Genomic DNA, 18,686 nt, shown 5'->3' on the forward strand with positions numbered 1-18,686 from the left:
TGCACCCTGAGATTCATGTCTGGTCTGTCCATTAATGGCATTGTAGAAGTACTGATACGTCTGATTCTCAGCATGGGCAAATCTGTGGCTACTTTCATCCAGATACTGAAGCCATGAACAGACAAGACAGATCTTTCTACAAACCTAACAAACACTCCAGGTTTGCAGAAAATTTGAAATCTAAAACATAACAACAACAACATTCAATTTATACACCGCCCTTCAGGATGACTTAACACTTACTCAGAGTGGTTTACAAAGTATGTTATTATTATCCCCACAACAATAATCACCCTGTGAGGTGGGTGGGGCTGAGAAAGCTTGGAGCTGTGACTAACCCAAGGTCACCCAGCTGGCTTCAAGTGGAGGAGTGAGGAATCAAACCCGGTTCTCCAGATTAGAGTCCTGCGTTCTTAACCACTTCACCAAACTGGCTCTCAGCCATACATTGGTGGTTAACCCCCACCTCAAATAATAGATGCAATACTTGTACCTTTAAGAAATGAATGCCCTCAGTGGCCGTTGCTAGGCAACCAAAACAGTACTGCATGCTTTCAAGCCTTGATTTCTGTCAGTGAAAGGGAGAGGGAGGGGACATGCCCTTTCCAGATCTGGGCCAGACCCGTCAGCACCTTCTGGAAAATTGCTACCACACAATTTGCATGCTCACTACTGTTCAACAGCAGCCACCTTTAAAAAGCCGGTATGGTGTAGTGGTTAGAGTGTTGGGCTAGGATCTGGGAGATGAGTTTGAATCCCCAGTCTGCCAGGGAAGCCCGTAGGATGCTCTAAGGCCAGTCATATATCTCAGCTTAACCTACCTCTCAGCGTGAATGCTGTAAGGTGCTCTGGATCCCTTTTGTCAAGAAAGGTGAGGTATAAATGAGATAAATAAATAATAACTATAGATGAAGATGGGAAGGCAGACAAAATATTGGTTGGCTGGTGGGTGGGAAGGAGGAGAGCTTGCCAGAAAAGGTAAGGAGGTGGGGGCTGCCAGGAGGCGGTAAAGAGGAAAGAAGGGGATACAGGGGAATTGAGGTGCCCCCGCAAGTCGCTGAGGGTTCCCCGTTCTGCAACTGGGCCAGCAACGCTCCGACGTCCCGTGGGGAGTGATGCCAGCATATTACCAGCAATGTCATTACATTACCAGCAGGCCCCCCTCCCCATAAGTAAATCTACCAGTTACCAGGATCAGCCTTTCAACCCTATTTTGCAAGAAAGAAAGAATAAGTCCTGTGGGGCTTGTGGCTGGGGAATGATTCACACCTTGAATCAGTTGCTGTTGGAGGAACGAGTAAGGCGTGAACTTCCCTGGGGTGCAGGCCCCACGCCAGGGGTGAAATTAATGTGGCCACTTTGGCGGGTGTGAACTGCAAATGTGGTCCTCTGCGAGCCGCAGAGTCGGTCCCACGGATCAAAATGAACGGCACCTCCAAAGGGGGGGGGGGCGTTCAAAGTGAAATTCCACATTTCGGAACGTGGTTGGATTTTCGTGCCTCAGCAGAAGGCACCAGAGGCAAGTGCTTGCCATTAGTGGAATGGATTTGCAGAACCCGGGTTATAGAAATCCAGGGTATCATGCTGGGTTAAAACCGTTTCCCCTGCCGGGATCGTGTGGGGTGGGTGGAATTTTGTATCGTGTGAGCATCACCTGTAGCCTGGTCTGCAGCAGCCTGGGCCACTAAGTCAGCAAAAGAGGAGGTCCTTACTGAGACATAGAGTTACCAGTTTCCTGGAAGTGCAACAGGTCTCCAGTCCAGACTAGAGACATCAGTTCCCCTGGAGAAAATGGCTGCTTTGGAGGGCAGAGACTCTCTCATTATACCCCGCTGAGGTGCTTCCCCAACCCAAGCCCTGCCCTCTCCAAGCTCCACCCCCAGATCTCCAGAAATTTCCCCTGTCGGAACTGGCAGCCCTGTAGGGCAGCGGCTCCAGATGGTTGCTGCTCCCCAAGAGGTCACGCCGAGTCTCTGTCTAAAAATGGATGTTGGAAAGCAAAATGCTCCTTAGATACAGTAGTAGAGGTTCGGAACAAGAATTCTGCTTTCTGGAATGTCACCCCCGTTTTTTTTTGTAAACCAGAAAAAAGTAACTTGAAACAGAGCTGCTATTGTGCCTCCTGTCGCGCAAGGCCTTGCTCAGCTGTTAAGAATTAGAGCCTGTGGTTGCCGACCCCTGCAACGTCCTCAGCGAGGGGGTCTCTCACTCACTGCCAGCATTTGAGCGGTGATACTGGAATGGTGCGTGCGTGTAGGGGGGGATTTCTTGGCACACTGAACCATGGATGGTTTTCAAAGCACATGGCCAGAGGGAGTGGGCGGATGCCATTGCAACAATTTCGGCTGCATTAATCCATCAACCACTGATGGATCGGTGGCCTCATCCGGCTGGGTTCCAATGCTTCGGGCCCTGGTGAATGTTATTAATGGGAGCAAAGGGGAAACGAGTTGCTTTAGCAGAATGCTTTCTGTGAGAAGGCTCTGGTTCTGTTACACGTCCATTTAAAACGCCAGAATAAATTGGCATTGTTTTTGCTTTAACGGAAACAGAGCTCGCAAGCCCCAGGAAGCCGTCAGAGGTGCTGGGCTCAGCTCTTCCTGGTGGCGATGCCATCTGAGCTTGCAGGGTGAGCGGGCTATAAAAGCGGACTATAAATAAAATCAAATCTGATCAGGAAAGTTCTGTACCCAGTGCTGGAATCTGAAAGTGCTCTGTGGTGCGCACCGGGCCACTTTGCCTTTTACGTCACTATTGTGTCACCCTAGTATTTGTTGTAGTACATGCACACGTTTTGAAGCCTGCCACATGCACACTCAAGAGACCCTTGGCCCCTCAAGGCATTGCATCTCCAGGAGGGGATGCATGTCTGCATCTCTGACGGGTTTCATGGGGGCAAAACAAAACAAAGCATAAGGTGGTGAGACAGGAGAAAATGTGAAGCAACCATGAGGAGGAAGGGAAAGGCACTTTGTGCATACTCAGATTGTGCTGAAGCCCTCTGGTCTGGTTGAGGCCCAACAGGGCAGGGAACATGTAGAGCAGCTGACATGCTCCCAAGCTCTCGCAGGGGCATCAGTTTCCTGGGGGGTTGCTGCCCTGGAGGTCCACTGGTGGGCAGGAGAAAGCTGAGCCAAGAAGACCTCATAGTGCCAGCTTAGCTTAGCTCCAGGGCTATTTTAACACTCAACTCCACTCTGCCAGTCCTCCTTTGCCAGGCCAAATCCCACTCTTACCGCACTGAAAGAGCACAAAAGTGGGCCCAGCTAAAGATAGGAAGTCATGCTTCAGCTTGCTTGTTTTTCACTGATGTTACGGATTCCCTGTCTGTTAGCAGTTTCCTACCACAACTCAGAGTCTCTGTACACAAGACATCTTCCACGGGGACGCTCAAGTGTAGGGAGACACAATTAGCTGGGAAGCGTAGTTTTAAAAGACAGAGCCAGCAGAGATCACTCTTCAGAGGCTTTGTTTATTTCATCTTCGCTGCCAGGAAGCAGAGGTGAAATTGACACAGGTGAAGATGAAATTAACAAAGCCCCTGAGGAGCGATCTCTGCTGGCTCTGTCTTTTAAAACTACACTTCCTGGCTAACATTGCGTCTTTCTACACGGGAGTTTCCTCATGTAAGAAGTCTCATGTAGAGAGACTCTCAGTTGAGCAGCAGGAGGAAAATGGCAGCAAAATGGAGGGGGAGGTTATGGGCAGCATCCCAGAACATTGCTGCCACTCCCTCTACACCCAGAAATGGCATCAGCGCATCATCAGGAATGTCCCTACATCACCAGTGAGCCACCCCCATAAGTCTCCCATCGATTGCAAGGCTCAGCTCAGTTCAACTGTAGCTGATGTAAGTTCAGATCTGGATCACTTTTGTGCAACGTGCGCAGAAAATACAGGCTGATCTGGTTGGCGTACCACGTATGAGCTCCACAGATTTTATCACATGCAGTCGTTGACCCTCAGGATTTGATATGGACAACAGCTATGGGCCAAATGTGATGGCGGAAATATGTTGTCATTCCTCTTAGAATGTGCACACATTCGTCCTTTTAAAGCTAAAGCCCTGCAGGACCACTGCCGTTCTCATGTGCCAGACTCCATGGTCATGTACCCTACACAGTCCCCTTCCCATTATGACCCTAATCTTGGGGTTTTGGAAACAATTTCTGCACAAAGAGGAAAGAGAAACAAGTGAGTTGAGCAGCGCTTTGCTTGCAACTCTCTTGTAGTCTTGGCTGGTGTTCACTTTTTAAAATGACACATCCAGCAACCAATCTTTTCTCAATGTTGTTTAGCTCTTACCACTGCAACTAACCTGCTTCCATGCTCTGGTGGTGCCCCCCCTCCCCACAGCAAAGGCAGAGAATCACACATGGCTTTTGGGCCACACTCCTCTTTGGAGTTTCAGAGCCAAGCTACAAGTGACGCCTGACACGAGTTGGGCACTTGTCAGCTTCCCTCAAGTTTTGATGGGAAAAGTAGACATCCTGGTCTTATAGCTTGGCTCTCCATTTAATTGAAGTTTACAGAATGCCCCCCCCACACACACACCCAGTGGAGGGGAAGGGGGGGTGCTCAGCGAGAGCCCAGTGCCTGCATTCCCCTCCCAACCACATGTTCTCCCTCCCATAGACAGTCGCTCCGTCAACGTCAATTAAATGGAGAGCCAAGCTATAAGACCAGGACACCTACATTTCCCATCAAAACTTGAGAGAAGCTGACAAGTGTCCAACTTGTGTCAGGCGTCACTTGTAGCTTGGCTCTACGAGAGCTCTGGCAGGCCCAGGTTCGAATTACCGCTCTGCTATGAAAGCTCACAGGGAGACTTTGATCCAGTCACACACGCTTAGCCTAACCAACCTCTCAGGGTTGTTGTGAGGGTAATACGGGGGCAAAGAGAATGATGTCAGCTGCTTTGGGCCCCCATTGTGGAAAAAGGCAGCATTTAAATGAAGCAAATTAAGAAATATAGATGACGATGGGGGAAGGTAAAAAATAAGTTGTTTAGTGGGTTTGGAGGAGAGAAGGCCATAGGGAAAGGTGAGCAATATGGAGGCTGCCGGGAGAAAGAGGAAATAGTTTGGGGAAAGGGATACCGGGAGAAGTGAAGAACCGCTGCATGTCAGTTTTCCTCGCCATGCAATTGCAGGTTCCCACCATGCAACTGGACCAGGTTTAGCCAACGCCAAGCAACTGGGCCATAGGGGAGAGGCTGCAGCTGGAGGGGGAGGGGGAAAGAAGAAGACGGGGAAGACAAAGGTGGGTGGGAAGGAGAGAAGGAAGCAGGAAAAGGGGGGACACTATGGGGGGCAGGGAAGGGAAAGAGGACATGGTGGGGGAAGGGAGAAATGAGACACCCCCCACCCCCCCACAAGTCCTTGCAGGGCCCCTCTTGTTATTTAAATTTACTTCCTTTATATCTCTCCTCCATTTTATCTTCACAACAAATCTGTGAGGTAGGTTAAGCTGAGAGTAAGTGATGGTCCAAGATCTACCAGCAAGCTTTCAGGGTGGAGTGAGGATTCGAACCTGGATTTCCCAGATCCTAGGCTAACACTCTAATCACTACACCACTCTGGAGTTGGGATGTTTTCCCTGAAGAGGCACAGAGGACCCCACACCATCCGCTTTGTGGACAAAATGGAGCACTTTTCAGATTCGTACTTGTCATCAGTCTTGAAGGAGGGGATTATTATTCTGAAAGTTTATTAATGTATTGGTTGTTGTGGGTTTTCCGGGCTTTATTGCCGTGGTCTTGGCATTGTAGTTCCTGACGTTTCGCCAGCAGCTGTGGCTGGCATCTTCAGAGGTGTAGCACCAAAAGACAGAGATCTCTCAGTGTCACAGTGTGGAAAAGAAGTTGGCAGGTCATTTATATCTACTCAGGAGGGGTGGGGTTGAGCTGAGTCATCCTGTAAGAGTTTCCCAGGGTGTGGAATGCTAATGGCGGGAGGCTTCACTGTATCCTGAGGAGGTTCTTTTGCATATGGATTGGTGCTTGATGTGCTAATCTTCTCTGCAGGGCTATTGTCGGGTATAGAGTGTTTTGTTAGCCTGGTGTTTTTCAGAACTGGAAACCATGCTCTGTTCATTCTTAAGGTTTCTTCTTTCCTGTTGAAGTTTTGCTTATGCTTGTGAATTTCAATGGCTTCCCTGTGCAGTCTGACAAAGCAGTTGGAAGTGTTGTCCAGTATTTTGGTGTCCTGGAATAAGATACTGTGCCCTGTTTGAGTTAGGCTCTGTTCAGCCACTGCTGATTTTTCAGGTTGTCCAAGTCTGCAGTGTCTTTCATGTTCTTTTATTCTTGTCTGGATGCTACGCTTTGTGGTCCCGATGTAAACTTGTCCACAGCTGCAGGGTATACGGTATACTCCTGCAGAGGTGAGGGGGTCTCTACTGTCTTTTGCTGATCGTAGCATCTGTTGTATTTTCTGAATACTGCTTGAAGGTTGTGCTTTTTCATAAGCTTTCCCATCTGATCAGTGATTCCTTTGATATATGGCAAAAACACTTTTCCTGTAGGAGACTGTTTTTCCTTGGTTGTTTGATTTATCCTGGGTTTGATTGCTCTTCGGATTTCATTTCTGGAGTAGCCATTAATGTATTAATTGATGAAAATGTTTCCTTTCCCCTTGGTTCAAGGCAGCAACTCTTCATTCTTAGGAGGTATTATATTGTATTAGTTGCCTACTGGGCAGCATATCTGTAAGCCACCTTGAGCCTTAGGAAAGGTGGTATATAAATATTTCAATAAGTATAAAATAAGCATCACCAGTTCAAATGCAAAGATCAAATTCAAGTGACTATTGAATGGATGTTCAAATATTTAGAGGATCTCGGGGGAATCTGCAACGTTGACAGCAGAAGTCTAAAGGGAATATTTTGAGGGCAAATTCATCTCAGCTCTGAGCAACCCGGTTGCTTCTATTTCCAAGAGTTCTGGTCATCGACTGCAAGCAATCTGCAATGAATGAGAAAAGAACTTGAAGCAAAAAAGTGTTGATCTCTTAGAAACATATTTAAATGAAATTCCTTTTATTAAACATCTGAATCTACTTGCTCTCAGATTATGGCTGTTTCCTATTTGTGCGTCCTGACAAGTATATCTATAGGGTGCCTCATCAGTGCTTAGTTCTCGTGGCCCCTTCTTACATGTCCAGGGTAAGGCCAATCGCCACCTTGGGGTCAGGTAGCAATTTCCCCCAGGCCAGTTTGGCTAGGGATCCTGATGGTGTTTTGCCATCTTCTGGGCATGGAGCAGGGGGTCATTGGTGTGTGTGTGGGGGGGGGGGGTATTTGTGAATGTCCTGCAGGGGGTTGGACTAGATGATCCTGGAGGTCCCTTCCAACCCTATGATTCTATGATTCTTAGTTCTGTCTCTTGTAGCATCTGTGCCTTTCACTTGATGGAGTGCAGCTTGGGTGGTGCCTACCAGCTCCTAGACGTGTGCCAGAGGAGCTTCATGGTTAGCACTTAATTTCCTTTCCAGCAACTTTCTGCCAAGGTGGTCTTTCCTCCTGGGTGTCAAGACAAAATAATGAGCGATGAGACCTTATTGCTGTCAACTCCCCAAAGAGACTTTGCATATGACATCCCGGGGCAAGCTGGGGCTGGCAAGGCAATATTTTCTTTCTTTCTTTCTTTCTTTCTTTCTTTCTTTCTTTCTTTCTTTCTTTCTTTCTTTCTTTCTTTCTTTCTTTCTTTCTTTCTTTCTTTCTTTCTTTCTTTCGGTATGGTTCTCTCTCCCACTCCTTCAAAAAACATGTTTAATGTGCAGTGTATTTCAGATAGTGGAAAAACTGATGAGGCTCTTCTATGTTCTCCAACAAAATTGGTGTTTCCCCCCTCTCCCCGGCTTCCAAGAGGCTACGAGTCCATTTGCGTCCAGATGCCTGACTCCACTTATTCTTCGGGAGATGTGATCTCATGGCGTTTGCATTTTTGCTTCTCACAACCGCCCCCCCCCCTCACCAAATGCAGCACCAGAAAGGGCTGTGTTTCAGGAAGGCCCCCCATGTGGTCCCCATGAAGTCATGCCGCTGGAACGCTGGCCGCTACCTCCGGCTGCAGAAGGAAATTGGCTTTTGATGTCTACAGAGGAGGGAAGGGGGAAAAGAAATTAGCTACTGCTGCAGTCAGAAAGCAAAAGAACACGCCCCCCCTCCCGTCAAGAAAAGAATGAAAACGAGGGAGCAATTAGCATTTTACGGAAAGATTCAATTAGCTGCTGAAGAATGAATGTGGGAAACTGTATCCGTTTGACCTACAGAGACTTTCTTTATCTCTGACTTCTGCAACATGAACTCCCGTAACTCCCTAAAGGCAGGGTCTCAAAGGAGCTGGCCGCAGTAGATGGCGCAGTGAGACTGCGTGGCACCAGAAATGTTGGCAGTGCCCCTGGAGTAAAGGATGGTGCCTTTTACATGGCAGAGATCAGACACCCTGCAGCAAGCAGTGTGTGGCTATTCCCCATGTTGCCCTTTGTTTTCACCCTGGTTCTGGTTGGCCCCCTGCATCATTTTTGCTGGATATGGAGCCACAGGGTCCCTCATGGCTATTTCCAGAGGCAAGGACAGCATGGTTATGTAACCGGAAAACCCTCCACCCACCTTGCAGTGAACTGAAGTGCTTTCAAGGTAAGTTCCACCATTCATTCCACCACACGTGACAGCAAGTCAGGTCAGCCACCTGTGTCCCAGCACATGTCACCTATGATGTCTATCTTGGCTCTTAGAGCCAAGGTAGAAGTGACGAATTCCACTTGAATGGCAAGTGAACAGACTCGCATGTATTCTTCCCTGTTCACTTGTGCTCCATGTGATCACATAGAACCAGTTCAAGCACAGACACGGGATGGAGAGCTTTGTGATCGAGTGCAATGCAAGTGAACAGGGAGGAATACATGTGAGGGCCAAGCTACAAGTGACGAATGACACTTGAACAGCAAGTGGATTGAGTCGAGTGCAAGTGAACAGGGAGAAATACGCTTGCCGTTCAAGTGTCATTCATCACTTGTAGCCTCGCCCTGAGTCTGTTCATTTGCCATTCAAGTGGAATTCATCTCTTCTAGCTTGGCCCTTAGAGAGAGTTTGGCAGAGGGATATTTTCTATCTTCTCACCCTTGCCAACTTGCCAACCTCCTGGCTGGGTTTTTATCCCCTTTCAGTCCAGTGGCCAGGGAAGAAAAAGATGGAAGCTGGATTGGTAAATTCCAAGTACCAAAATCCATCAAAGTTTGGAAGTTCATACTTTGCTGTTTTAAATTAAATGTTGATCTCCTTGACTGAAAACCTGGGTGCTCCATTTCAGGGCACAGAATGATCCAGAGATGGGCACTGATGGGCTTTGACTGTTTTTTTTTTTTTTAAATTAAATTTTATTTACAGTACTAACAGTCTGCTTTTCTCACCGAGACTCAAGGTGGATTACACAGCCTAGGTCAATATGAACAAATATTTTAAAAACACACTGCAATAGTGTATGGATTGCAGAAATTTGAATACGATCAGAAGGCAATCCAGCGTTGAAGACAATGTTGAACAAAGCATAGCCATGGTTGTTGTGGGTTTTCCAGGCTGTATTGCCGTGGTCTTGGCATTGTAGTTCCTGACGTTTCGCCAGCAGCTGTGGCTGGCATCTTCAGAGGTGTACCACCCCTCCTGAGTAGATACAAATGACCTGCCAACATCTTTTCCACACTGTGACACTGAGAGATCTCTGTCTTTTGGTGCTACACCTCTGAAGATGCCAGCCACAGCTGCTGGCGAAACGTCAGGAACTACAATGCCAAGACCACGGCAATACAGCCCGGAAAACCCCCAACAACCATCGTTCTCCGGCCGTGAAAGCCTTCGACAATACAAAGCATAGCCAATTTAACATAACTTATTAAACAATGCAGAAACTACAAGGTAGGTATGCAGTAGTGTAAGATAGTCCCTTTTCCAGCACCCCCCTGCAAAATTTCCTTCAGCACCGTCCTCATACCTGTGTAAAAAAAACCCTCCTGAATAATTTGTTTTGCAAAGTTTGCAAAAAGCCATACCAAGGCTCAGTTGTTAATTTGAAGTTTTAAGCAGTGAGGGTGGCAGGGTAAAAGCTCCAGAAGGGGAGAGAGTCTGGCATGCTAGCGGTGGTAGAGGGCTGTGAGAGAGTGCATCCCCTCTGGAATGATCTCCGTCAGATCTGTCATTTAAAACTACACTTCCCAACTGACATTACGTATCCTGGCACTTGATGAACACCTCCCCAGGTGTCTCGCATAGATAGACTCTAAGTCAGAGTGGATCTGAGAGATTTTATTAGCGAGGAACCATACAGAAGTATCATACACCAATTTGTATATATTGTGGAATTCTACCTGTGGAGCAAAGAAATATCTAAACACTACACTACTGCTAAGTGGTTCAGCTACCAGTCAGCACTCTGCTGATAACAACAACCCTGACTGTTCACTGGTCTGAGTGGGGCATTAATCTGTCCAGAGGGATGGTGTATAAGCACAGTTATTATTATTATTAGTTATTATTTGCCATGGCCACCACATCCACTGCAGAAGTTGGGAAGGGGGGCTGAGTGTACTGTTCCAGCTAGCTGACTTCTTCCTCCCAGTATGGCCCCATGCTGCTTTGATTTATCCCCCGATTCCCACACACTTTTTTACCTTTAGTTTCTGCATTGTTTTTTAACACACTTCCCCCCCCCCCCGTTTTTTTCTAGTTCTTTTGAGGCCACTTGTACCCTGATCTTTTTCTGGAAGTGGATTTTGTCTCAATTTTTTCCTCTTGCATTATTGTCTCTTTCATTTTTGTTTGTCCCATCCACTCCCACCAACCTCCAACCCATTTTTCCATGACTGGACATTTGTCACTGTTCACCCATCCCCCCTTCCCCCTGTCAATTTAATATTAATATATCAACCTCCCACAGGTGCACCAGGTTCTCTGAATTGCCAGCTTTCATTTTTTTTAAAAAGTAAGTGTCTAGCCCCTTCCCTTGTGGGGAGACACCTTTTCCCTTATATCTCCCCAAGGGAAGGGGCTAGTGACTTATTTTTTTAAAATGCAAGCTGGGAGTTCCGAGATTGCTGCACCTATTGTTTTAACAGTAGGTCAAAATATCCATATGAAATTGATTAGAAATATTTCCCAACTTTCTCCTCCAACTGTTGTGTGTTGCCTGGATTCCGGGCCTCTACCAGCCCTCCAGCACCCATCTTGCTTGTTTCTCCCACTCCTGTTTGGGATGATGGCCATTAGCAGAAACGTCTTTCAAAGATCCACAGAGGCTGGGTTTTCCAGTGGCTAGCACACCGAATAGGCAAAAGCCACATGCCAACTTCAAAAGCCTCAGTTCCTGCCCAGGACCCCAAATAGAAGCTTAAGAAGAACTCCTGAACAGCTACATTTTCCTTCAAACTGTATTAAAACAAAATTACTTTAATTATGATTTCTTTGAACAGAAATTATAGTGCATTACCAAGTATTTCATCCCTCAAACCATCCCACAGATTTGCCCTTTGAATTATAAAACCAGCTGGCTGGAAAGGAGAGGGAGAGAAAAATGGGGTTGTTCGGTCCACGTTGGAAAACTGCTTAACGATGTGCTTCTATGAAATACGTTTTGTGAACATTTCACTCTGCTTCTTCAATAGCAAAAGAGGGTTTAGATGCTGCCGGTAGCAGGCGCAGGAGCATGAGAATAACAGTCTAGTTTACACAGTGCTTTGCGCTTTTAAAAAAAAGTAACAGTGAAGTCACACAGGGTACCTGCTGCCAACTCCCATGCAGTCACGTAGGGTGGGGCTGAAGCGTTGCTAAACTGGCTTGCTACTGTTCGACAGCTACCCCCCTCCCCAACACAAGGCAGTGCAGTGTAATGGTTAGAGTTACAGAGTAGGCTCTGGGAGGTTCAGGTTTGAATCACCACTCTGCTAGGGAAGTTCACTGGGGGACTTTGATCCAGTAACACACTCATTCAGCCTAACCTACTTCTCAGGGTTGTTGGGTGGATAATAGGGAGGCGAGGAGGGTGATGTCGGCTGCTTTAGGTCCCCATTATGGATAAAGATCCAGAGGAGTTAGTCGTGTTAGTCTGTAGTTGCAAAATAGTAAAGAGTACTTTATTGTAGCATCAGCTTTCAAGAACCACAGCTCTCTTCGTCAGATGCATCTGATGAAGAGAGCTGTGGCTCTTGAAAGCTTATGCTACAATAAAGTTGGTTAGTCTTAAAGGTGCTACTGGACTCTTTACTATTATGGATAAAGGCAGTAAATAAATGAAGAAATATAGATGAAGATGGAGGGCAGATAAACAGTAAATTGTCTAGTGGCTTTGAAAGAGAGATGAGTGTAGGGAAAGATGAGCATATGGAGGCTGCTAGGAGGCGGGGAAGAGGGAAAAGTATGAGGAAAGGGACATGGGGAAAAGTGAAATAACACCCACAAGTGCTTGCAAGTTTCCTGCTATGCAACTGGGCCCAGTTCAACCACCACCATGCAACTGGGGGAGCGGGGGGGAATGGGAAGACAGGGTAGATAAAGGTGGGTGGGAGAGAGAGAAGCAGGAAAAGATGGAGACCCTTGGGGGGCTAGGAAGGGAAGGAGGACATGGTGGGGGAGAGGAAAACAAAACACCCCCCACAAGTCCTTGTAGGGCTCCGTTTGTATCCTGGAAATAGAAAGGGTGCAGAAAAGCTGTAAGAAAAATGATCAAGGGCTTCAAGAACCTTCACGTTAAAAGCTTGGAGCTTTTCAGTTTAGAAAAAAAAGATAGCTTACGAGAGAAATAGAGAGGTCTCCCCCTCCCCCCAAAATACCAGAACTTAGGGGGCACCTGTTGAAGTTGATGGGTAGTAGATTCAAGACAGGCAAAAGGAACTTCTTCACGCAACGCATACGTAACTTGTATTCTTCTAATTATCTTGCAGCACTGGAAATCTGATATTCCTCCCTCTGTGGGGGACAGGGCCAATGAAATGTCTGAGTTTGTTATATTTACTATCGTATGTGGAAAAAGAATAAAAAATCTTAATAAGAAAAACTCCACTGTTTTCAGACCCCCCAAAAACTTCTGGTCTGATAACAAACTTCTTCCTGATGTGTGCTCTCTGGAATCCCTCCCATTCCAGTGAGATTTCTCTTCTTCTCTTGAAGAATTTCAGACTGTAGGATCATAAAGGCTGCTTGTCCACATGGATGGAAAATTAGAGATGTCATCCCTCAATGATACAGAGGACTGAATTTATCTTCCTTGGAAACCTTCAACTAGGGTTGCCAACCTGAACTGAGAAATTCCTGGATATTTAGGGGTGGGGCTTAGGAAGGGCAGGTTTTGGGGTGGGGAGGGCACTCAGTGGCCATAGTCCCCACCCTCCAAAGTTGCCCTTTGTGAATGTCCTGCGTTGTGCAGGGGGTTGGACTAGATGATCCTGGAGTTCCCTTCCAGCCCTATGATTCTGAGATTCTCCAGGAAACTGATCTCTGTCATCTGGAGATCAGCTGCAATTCAAGGAGATCTTCAAGCCCTTCCTGGAAGCTCACAGCCTCATTGTAGTTCTACACTTCAGAGGCCTGCGCTTCTAATCAGAGTAACAAATAATTTTCAAAAACCCAAATAAACCGGCAGAAACAAAACTCAAACAATTTATATGGGCAAAATATTACAACGTCTCACTCATCCTGTAATTATGCATTTGGTTTTTTTCTACCTAAATGCAGAATTTTAACATTTATTGAAATCCAGTTTGTTGGTTTCAGCCAGATCTCCCAGCCTGTTAAGATCATCCTGAATGAGCCATGAGATGGTTCCTGGATCAGCCCCTGAGTTAGTTGCTGGGCCTCCGGGCGGGACTCAAACTGGGGGCTGTAGCCGCTCAGGGCCCTCTCCCACTCTGCACGAACGAACGACAGCGGCGGAAGGCTGGGGGACACAAAGGAGGTGAAGCGCCGGGTGAGCTGCGTGCCACCTCCCTGCAGACCCAGAGCAGAATGCTGAGAGTTTTCTGTGAGACAGGCGGTCTACACAGCCAGGTTGGCGTAGTGGTTTAGAGTGACGGACTCTAATCGGGAGAGCCGGGTTTGATTCCCCACTCCTCCTCGGCTTGAAGCCAGCTGGGTGACCTTGGGTCAGTCACAGCTCTCTCAGAGCTCTCTCAGCCCCACCCACCTCACAGGGTGCTTTGTTGTGGGGATAATAATGGCATACTTCGTAAACCGCTCTGAGTGGGCATTAAGTTGTCCTGAAGGGTGGTATATACATTGAATGTTATTATTATTAAACAATGTAAATCAACCAACCAGCCTGTTTAGGTTGAAGCTTCAGAAGGCTAATTTGCTGGATCAACCAGTCCAGTAGATATAAGCCCCAAGCTCCAAGTCCCAAGCCCAAGTCTACATTTCCAAGTAGGTTTTCCACCTGCCGCCATACTCACTTGACCAGCAGAGTGAGGGGGGGAGAGCACACACATTCCTCTATTGTGCCAGAAAATGACATTTTTCAGTGTAACCCTAGGGTTGCCAGATCCCCTTACCCTCCCAGTGGGGGGGACCTGACATGCTCCTTTTTTCCCCTCTTTGCACACATGCTCCCAGGCTTGCATGATGACATCACTTCCCGGCCTGGGAGCACACATGCGCTTCACACCAGGCTGCTTTGGGCCTGTTTGGGCCCAAATCTACTTGGCGCAAAGTGCAGGTGCGCTCCTGATGCAACATGACAGCATCACTCCTGGGAGTGTGCCGCCCTGGGAGCACACCCTGCAGGCCTATTATTCCCTTACCTGTCACCCCCCCCCCTCCTGGCAGCCAGGTAGGTGGTGGGTGGGGTGAAAGCTGGGAGCAGGGGATCCCCCACCCCCACTGGGGGAACAGTAATCCTATGTAACCCCCCTGAGCTAGTTGGTTCAGCCCAATAGGACAGAGTCAATATCTGGAGCTAGGCAACTGAGGAAGAGGCTGGTTGATGGGGAGCTAGGTAAAAATTTTATGTGCTCTTATCACCTTGAATAAGGGCTGTAATTCCTAAGCTGAAGCCAGAAGCCGGGGTCCCAGTTTGTTTCCATAATCAAGAGGGCTGTAGCAAAGGACTCTGGCACTTGGTGGGATCCAAAAAGCTGGACTTTGCTTACCCTGAAAGGGTTTCAAAAGACAGAACAGGGCAACTAGATTGTGCAGGAGAAGCACAGGAAAGGGCAACGAGAATGATTAAAGGGATGGGACACTTCCCCTATGAAGAAAGGTTAAAGCGCTTGGGGATATTTAGCTTGGAGAAACGACGACTGAGGGGTGACATGATAGAGGTTTGCAAGATTATGCATGCAGAGGAGTTAGCCGTCTTAGTCTGTAGTAGCAAAATCAAAAAGAGTCCAGTAGCACCTTTAAGACTAACCAATTTTATTGTAGCATAAGCTTTCGAGGAACACAGCTCTCTTCATCAGATGCATGGAGGGCAGAAGGAAACTGGCCAAATATAGAGGAGGGGGGAGGGGGAAGGAGGAGAGGGGGGATGTAAACAACTCCTTTGATATGGAGATGCAGACAGCTCCTTTTGGTGTGGGGATCGCTTTGCTTGTGTAAAGTTTCAAAGGAGTTTGCCGTGTTAGTCTGTAGTAGCAAAATCAAAAAGAGTTCAGCAGCACTGCAGCACAAGCCCTCGATAACCACAGTCCTCCCCGCCAGATGCAGATTATGCATGGGATAGAGAAGGCAGAGAAAGAAGTATTTTTCTCCCTTTCTCACAATACAAGAACTCAATGAAATTGCTGAGCAGTTGGGTCAGAATGGATAAAAGGAAGTACTTCTTCCCCCAAAGGGTGATTAACACATGGAATTCACTGCCTCAGGAGGGGGTGGCAGCTTCAAGCATAGACAGGTTCAAGAGGGGATTGGATAAACATATGGAGCAGAGGTCCATCAGTGGCTATTAGCCACAAGGTATAGATGACACTCTCTGTATAGGGCAGTGAGGCTCTGTATTCTTGGTGTTTTTGGGTGGGGGGGCAATCAGTGGGAGGGCTTCTAGCGTCCCTTCCTCACTGCCAGATCTCCTGAGGACACCTGGGTTTTTTGGCCACTGTGTGACACAGAGCGTTGGACTGGATGGGCCATTGGCCTGATCCAACATGGCTTCTCTTACGTTCTTATGTAAGACAACCAGTTGCTTGTCTGAACTCAAAGACAATATTGGCTACAAGATTCTGTTCTTTGGGCGGGGGGGGGGGTGTTTGGTTAAAAAAATAATTATATTGTTCTGATTGTTGAAAGTTTTGGTTTAAAGAAATTTCTTAGCTTTATGCCACCTGGGAGTGATGCACCCTCTTCATTGTGACTAGAATATCAATCCGTGTGGTCTAGTGGGTAGACAGGCTAAGAACTGGAAGACCCAGGCTTGACTCTCCCCTCCCCTCCTCCCCTCCCCTCCCCTCCCCTCCCCACTGGCTGGCCTGGAGTCCTCTCGCACCTTTGACCTAAACCACCCTACTGTCAAGCCCTGTTCACAAGTTACAGCAAATGCACAAGCAGTGTACCCTCGATTCTTCTTTGCATGGAGTAATTCTGAAGTTACTTTCAACAGGTTAATAAGTTACACTTTCACCTCTGTGTTTCCGCTTTGTGCTTGTTTTCAAACTTTCTGCCAGCGCCCCCGATTACATCTGCTCATTGAATGGCCTAACTGCAGCTTGTCTGGTATTCCGCTTCAGGGAATGTCCTAGCTGTGGGTTATATTGTATTCACTTGCACTGTGGAATCTACCTCGGGTCTCGGTGAGAAAGACAGAGGACAAAGAGATTATTTCAGGTGGGTCTGCGGTCCAAGAGCAAGATCCAGGTCTCATAGTACCTTAAAGACCGAAGAGGTTTCCAGGGTATGAGCTTTTGAGAGTCAAAGTTCTTTGTGTCAGATGTGTGATGATATCTTGATCAGGTACGTGACTAAGGGAGCTTTGGCTATGGAAAGCTCATACCCTGGAAATCTCGTTGGTCTTCAGGGTGCTATTGGACCTGGAGGGGATCCTGGAGGGTTTTTTTGCCTTGTTCTGAGCATACAACAAGGGTCGTTGGGGTGAGAGCTGTGAATTTCCTACATTGTACAGGGGGTTGGACTAGATGACCCTTGGTGGTCCCTTCCAGCTGTTTAGATAGGCAGGCAAAGCAACCTGCTTGGAGGACTGAAAACCCACATTTATTCTGGTCCCGGTGCTCGGTTTCATTTGTTGCTTGAGGCACCCTGGCTTTTCCTTGCAAAGAGGTGTGCCAGCAGACTGGCACGCGCGTTCACTGGAACGTGTGAAAGGCGCTCGGGTGGCTGGGAGGTCGAGTCGGGGGGGCGGCCTGGGGCGGCTGCCTCGAGCCCCTCGGAGCCTGGCCGAGGGAGCCCCCCGCCCGCGCCCCCCGCCTGGACGGCCCGCGCCCCCCCCCCCCCGGCCCCGCGCCTTGCGGAAAGATCCAGGCGGCCCCTCTGGGGAACGGCACCGGCGAGCCGTCCGGGGAGGCGCGAGAAGCCCCCCGGCTGCAGCTGCTGCAAGAGGGGCCCGGCGGCGACCTTCTCCGCGCCCGAGCCGGCGAGCGCAGAGGCAGCGGCAGCGGCAGCGGCAGAGGCCGGCCGGCTCCGCCCGCTCCTCCCCCGACGGCCAGGGCAGGCCCTCCAGCGAGCGGGCGGGCGGGCGGAGGCGGGAGCGGCGCAGGCAGGCAGGCGGGCGGGCGGGCGACGGAGCGCAGCGGCCAGGCTCTTTCGGCGCCCGTCCCTCTGCGCCTCTCGAGCGGGGCCGGCTGGCGAGGCTGCCCTTTCGGCCCGAGGGGGCGCCCGGCGCGGTCCTTCCTGCCCGGCCGCCCGGAGTCCCCTGCCGCCCCCCAGCATGCTGCCCTCGCCGGGCCTGGGCGGGCTGCTGCTGCTGCTGCTGGCGCTGCTGCCGCCGGGCGGCGGGCGGCGGGCGGCGTGCGCCCCGGGGCCGGCGCCGGAGCCCTTCGACGCGCTCTACGCGGCCGGCGTGGAGGCGCACTCGCGGCGGGACTTCGCGGGCGCCGTGCGCTGCCTGGAGCGGGCGCTGAGCGCCGAGCGCCGCCTGCGGGAGGCGCGCCTGGCCTGCGGGCTGCGCTGCCGCCGGGAGGCGCCCCTGCGCCCGCCCCGCGCCGCCGCCGCCGCCGCGCTGCTCCGCCGGGCCCGCTGCCTGCGCTCCTGCCGCCACGCCGCCCGCCTCGGGCCCGCCTCGCTGCACGCCGCCGGCCAGGAGGTGCGCGCCGACTTCCAGCGCCGCCTGCCCTACAGCTACCTCCAGCGCGCCTACATCCAGGTAAGGGGCCCCCTCCCCGCGCGCCCCGGGCAGGGCATCCCGGTACCCCCCCCATACACGCCTGGGAGAGAGAAGGCACCCCTCTACGTCCTGCCGCGAATGCCAGCCATGCCACCACCACCCCTCATGTGCCACCACCAGGAGGTGCCAGGCCCATCCTAGTTAAAAATGCCCCACAACCACCCTCCCTCCAAGTGAAGTTTCCCTGCCCCGGGCTCTAGAAAACTGCTGTCCTGGGGGGGAGAGACCCCCCTCCTCTAGAGAGTTCTCCCTCTGCTGACCCCCACCCACCCCTCCTGCCTCCAGCAGTCTTGCGCTGCCTCCAAGAAGACTTTTGCACCCCCGCCCCAGACTCCCCCATTGAAGTTGCTGACTTCCATGCATGCCTTTTCCC

At 49.7% G+C, this 18,686-nt stretch overlaps 1 protein-coding gene across 2 annotated transcripts in view; it reads left to right on the forward strand.

The window, feature by feature from the left end:
- The first annotated feature begins 17,769 nt into the window (after window positions 1–17,769).
- Window positions 17,770–18,686, forward strand: part of P3H2 (prolyl 3-hydroxylase 2) — a 127,770-nt gene continuing 126,853 nt past the window's right edge. For both annotated transcript variants that reach the window (XM_054983142.1, XM_054983141.1), the window contains exon 1: window positions 17,770–18,292. In XM_054983142.1, the coding sequence (XP_054839117.1) occupies window positions 17,858–18,292 (435 nt within the window). In that variant the 5' untranslated portion in view covers window positions 17,770–17,857. The remainder of the gene's footprint in view (window positions 18,293–18,686) is intronic.

The sequence above is a fragment of the Eublepharis macularius genome, chromosome 6 (assembly GCF_028583425.1).
Source record: "Eublepharis macularius isolate TG4126 chromosome 6, MPM_Emac_v1.0, whole genome shotgun sequence".
Lineage (NCBI taxonomy): Eukaryota > Metazoa > Chordata > Lepidosauria > Squamata > Eublepharidae > Eublepharis > Eublepharis macularius.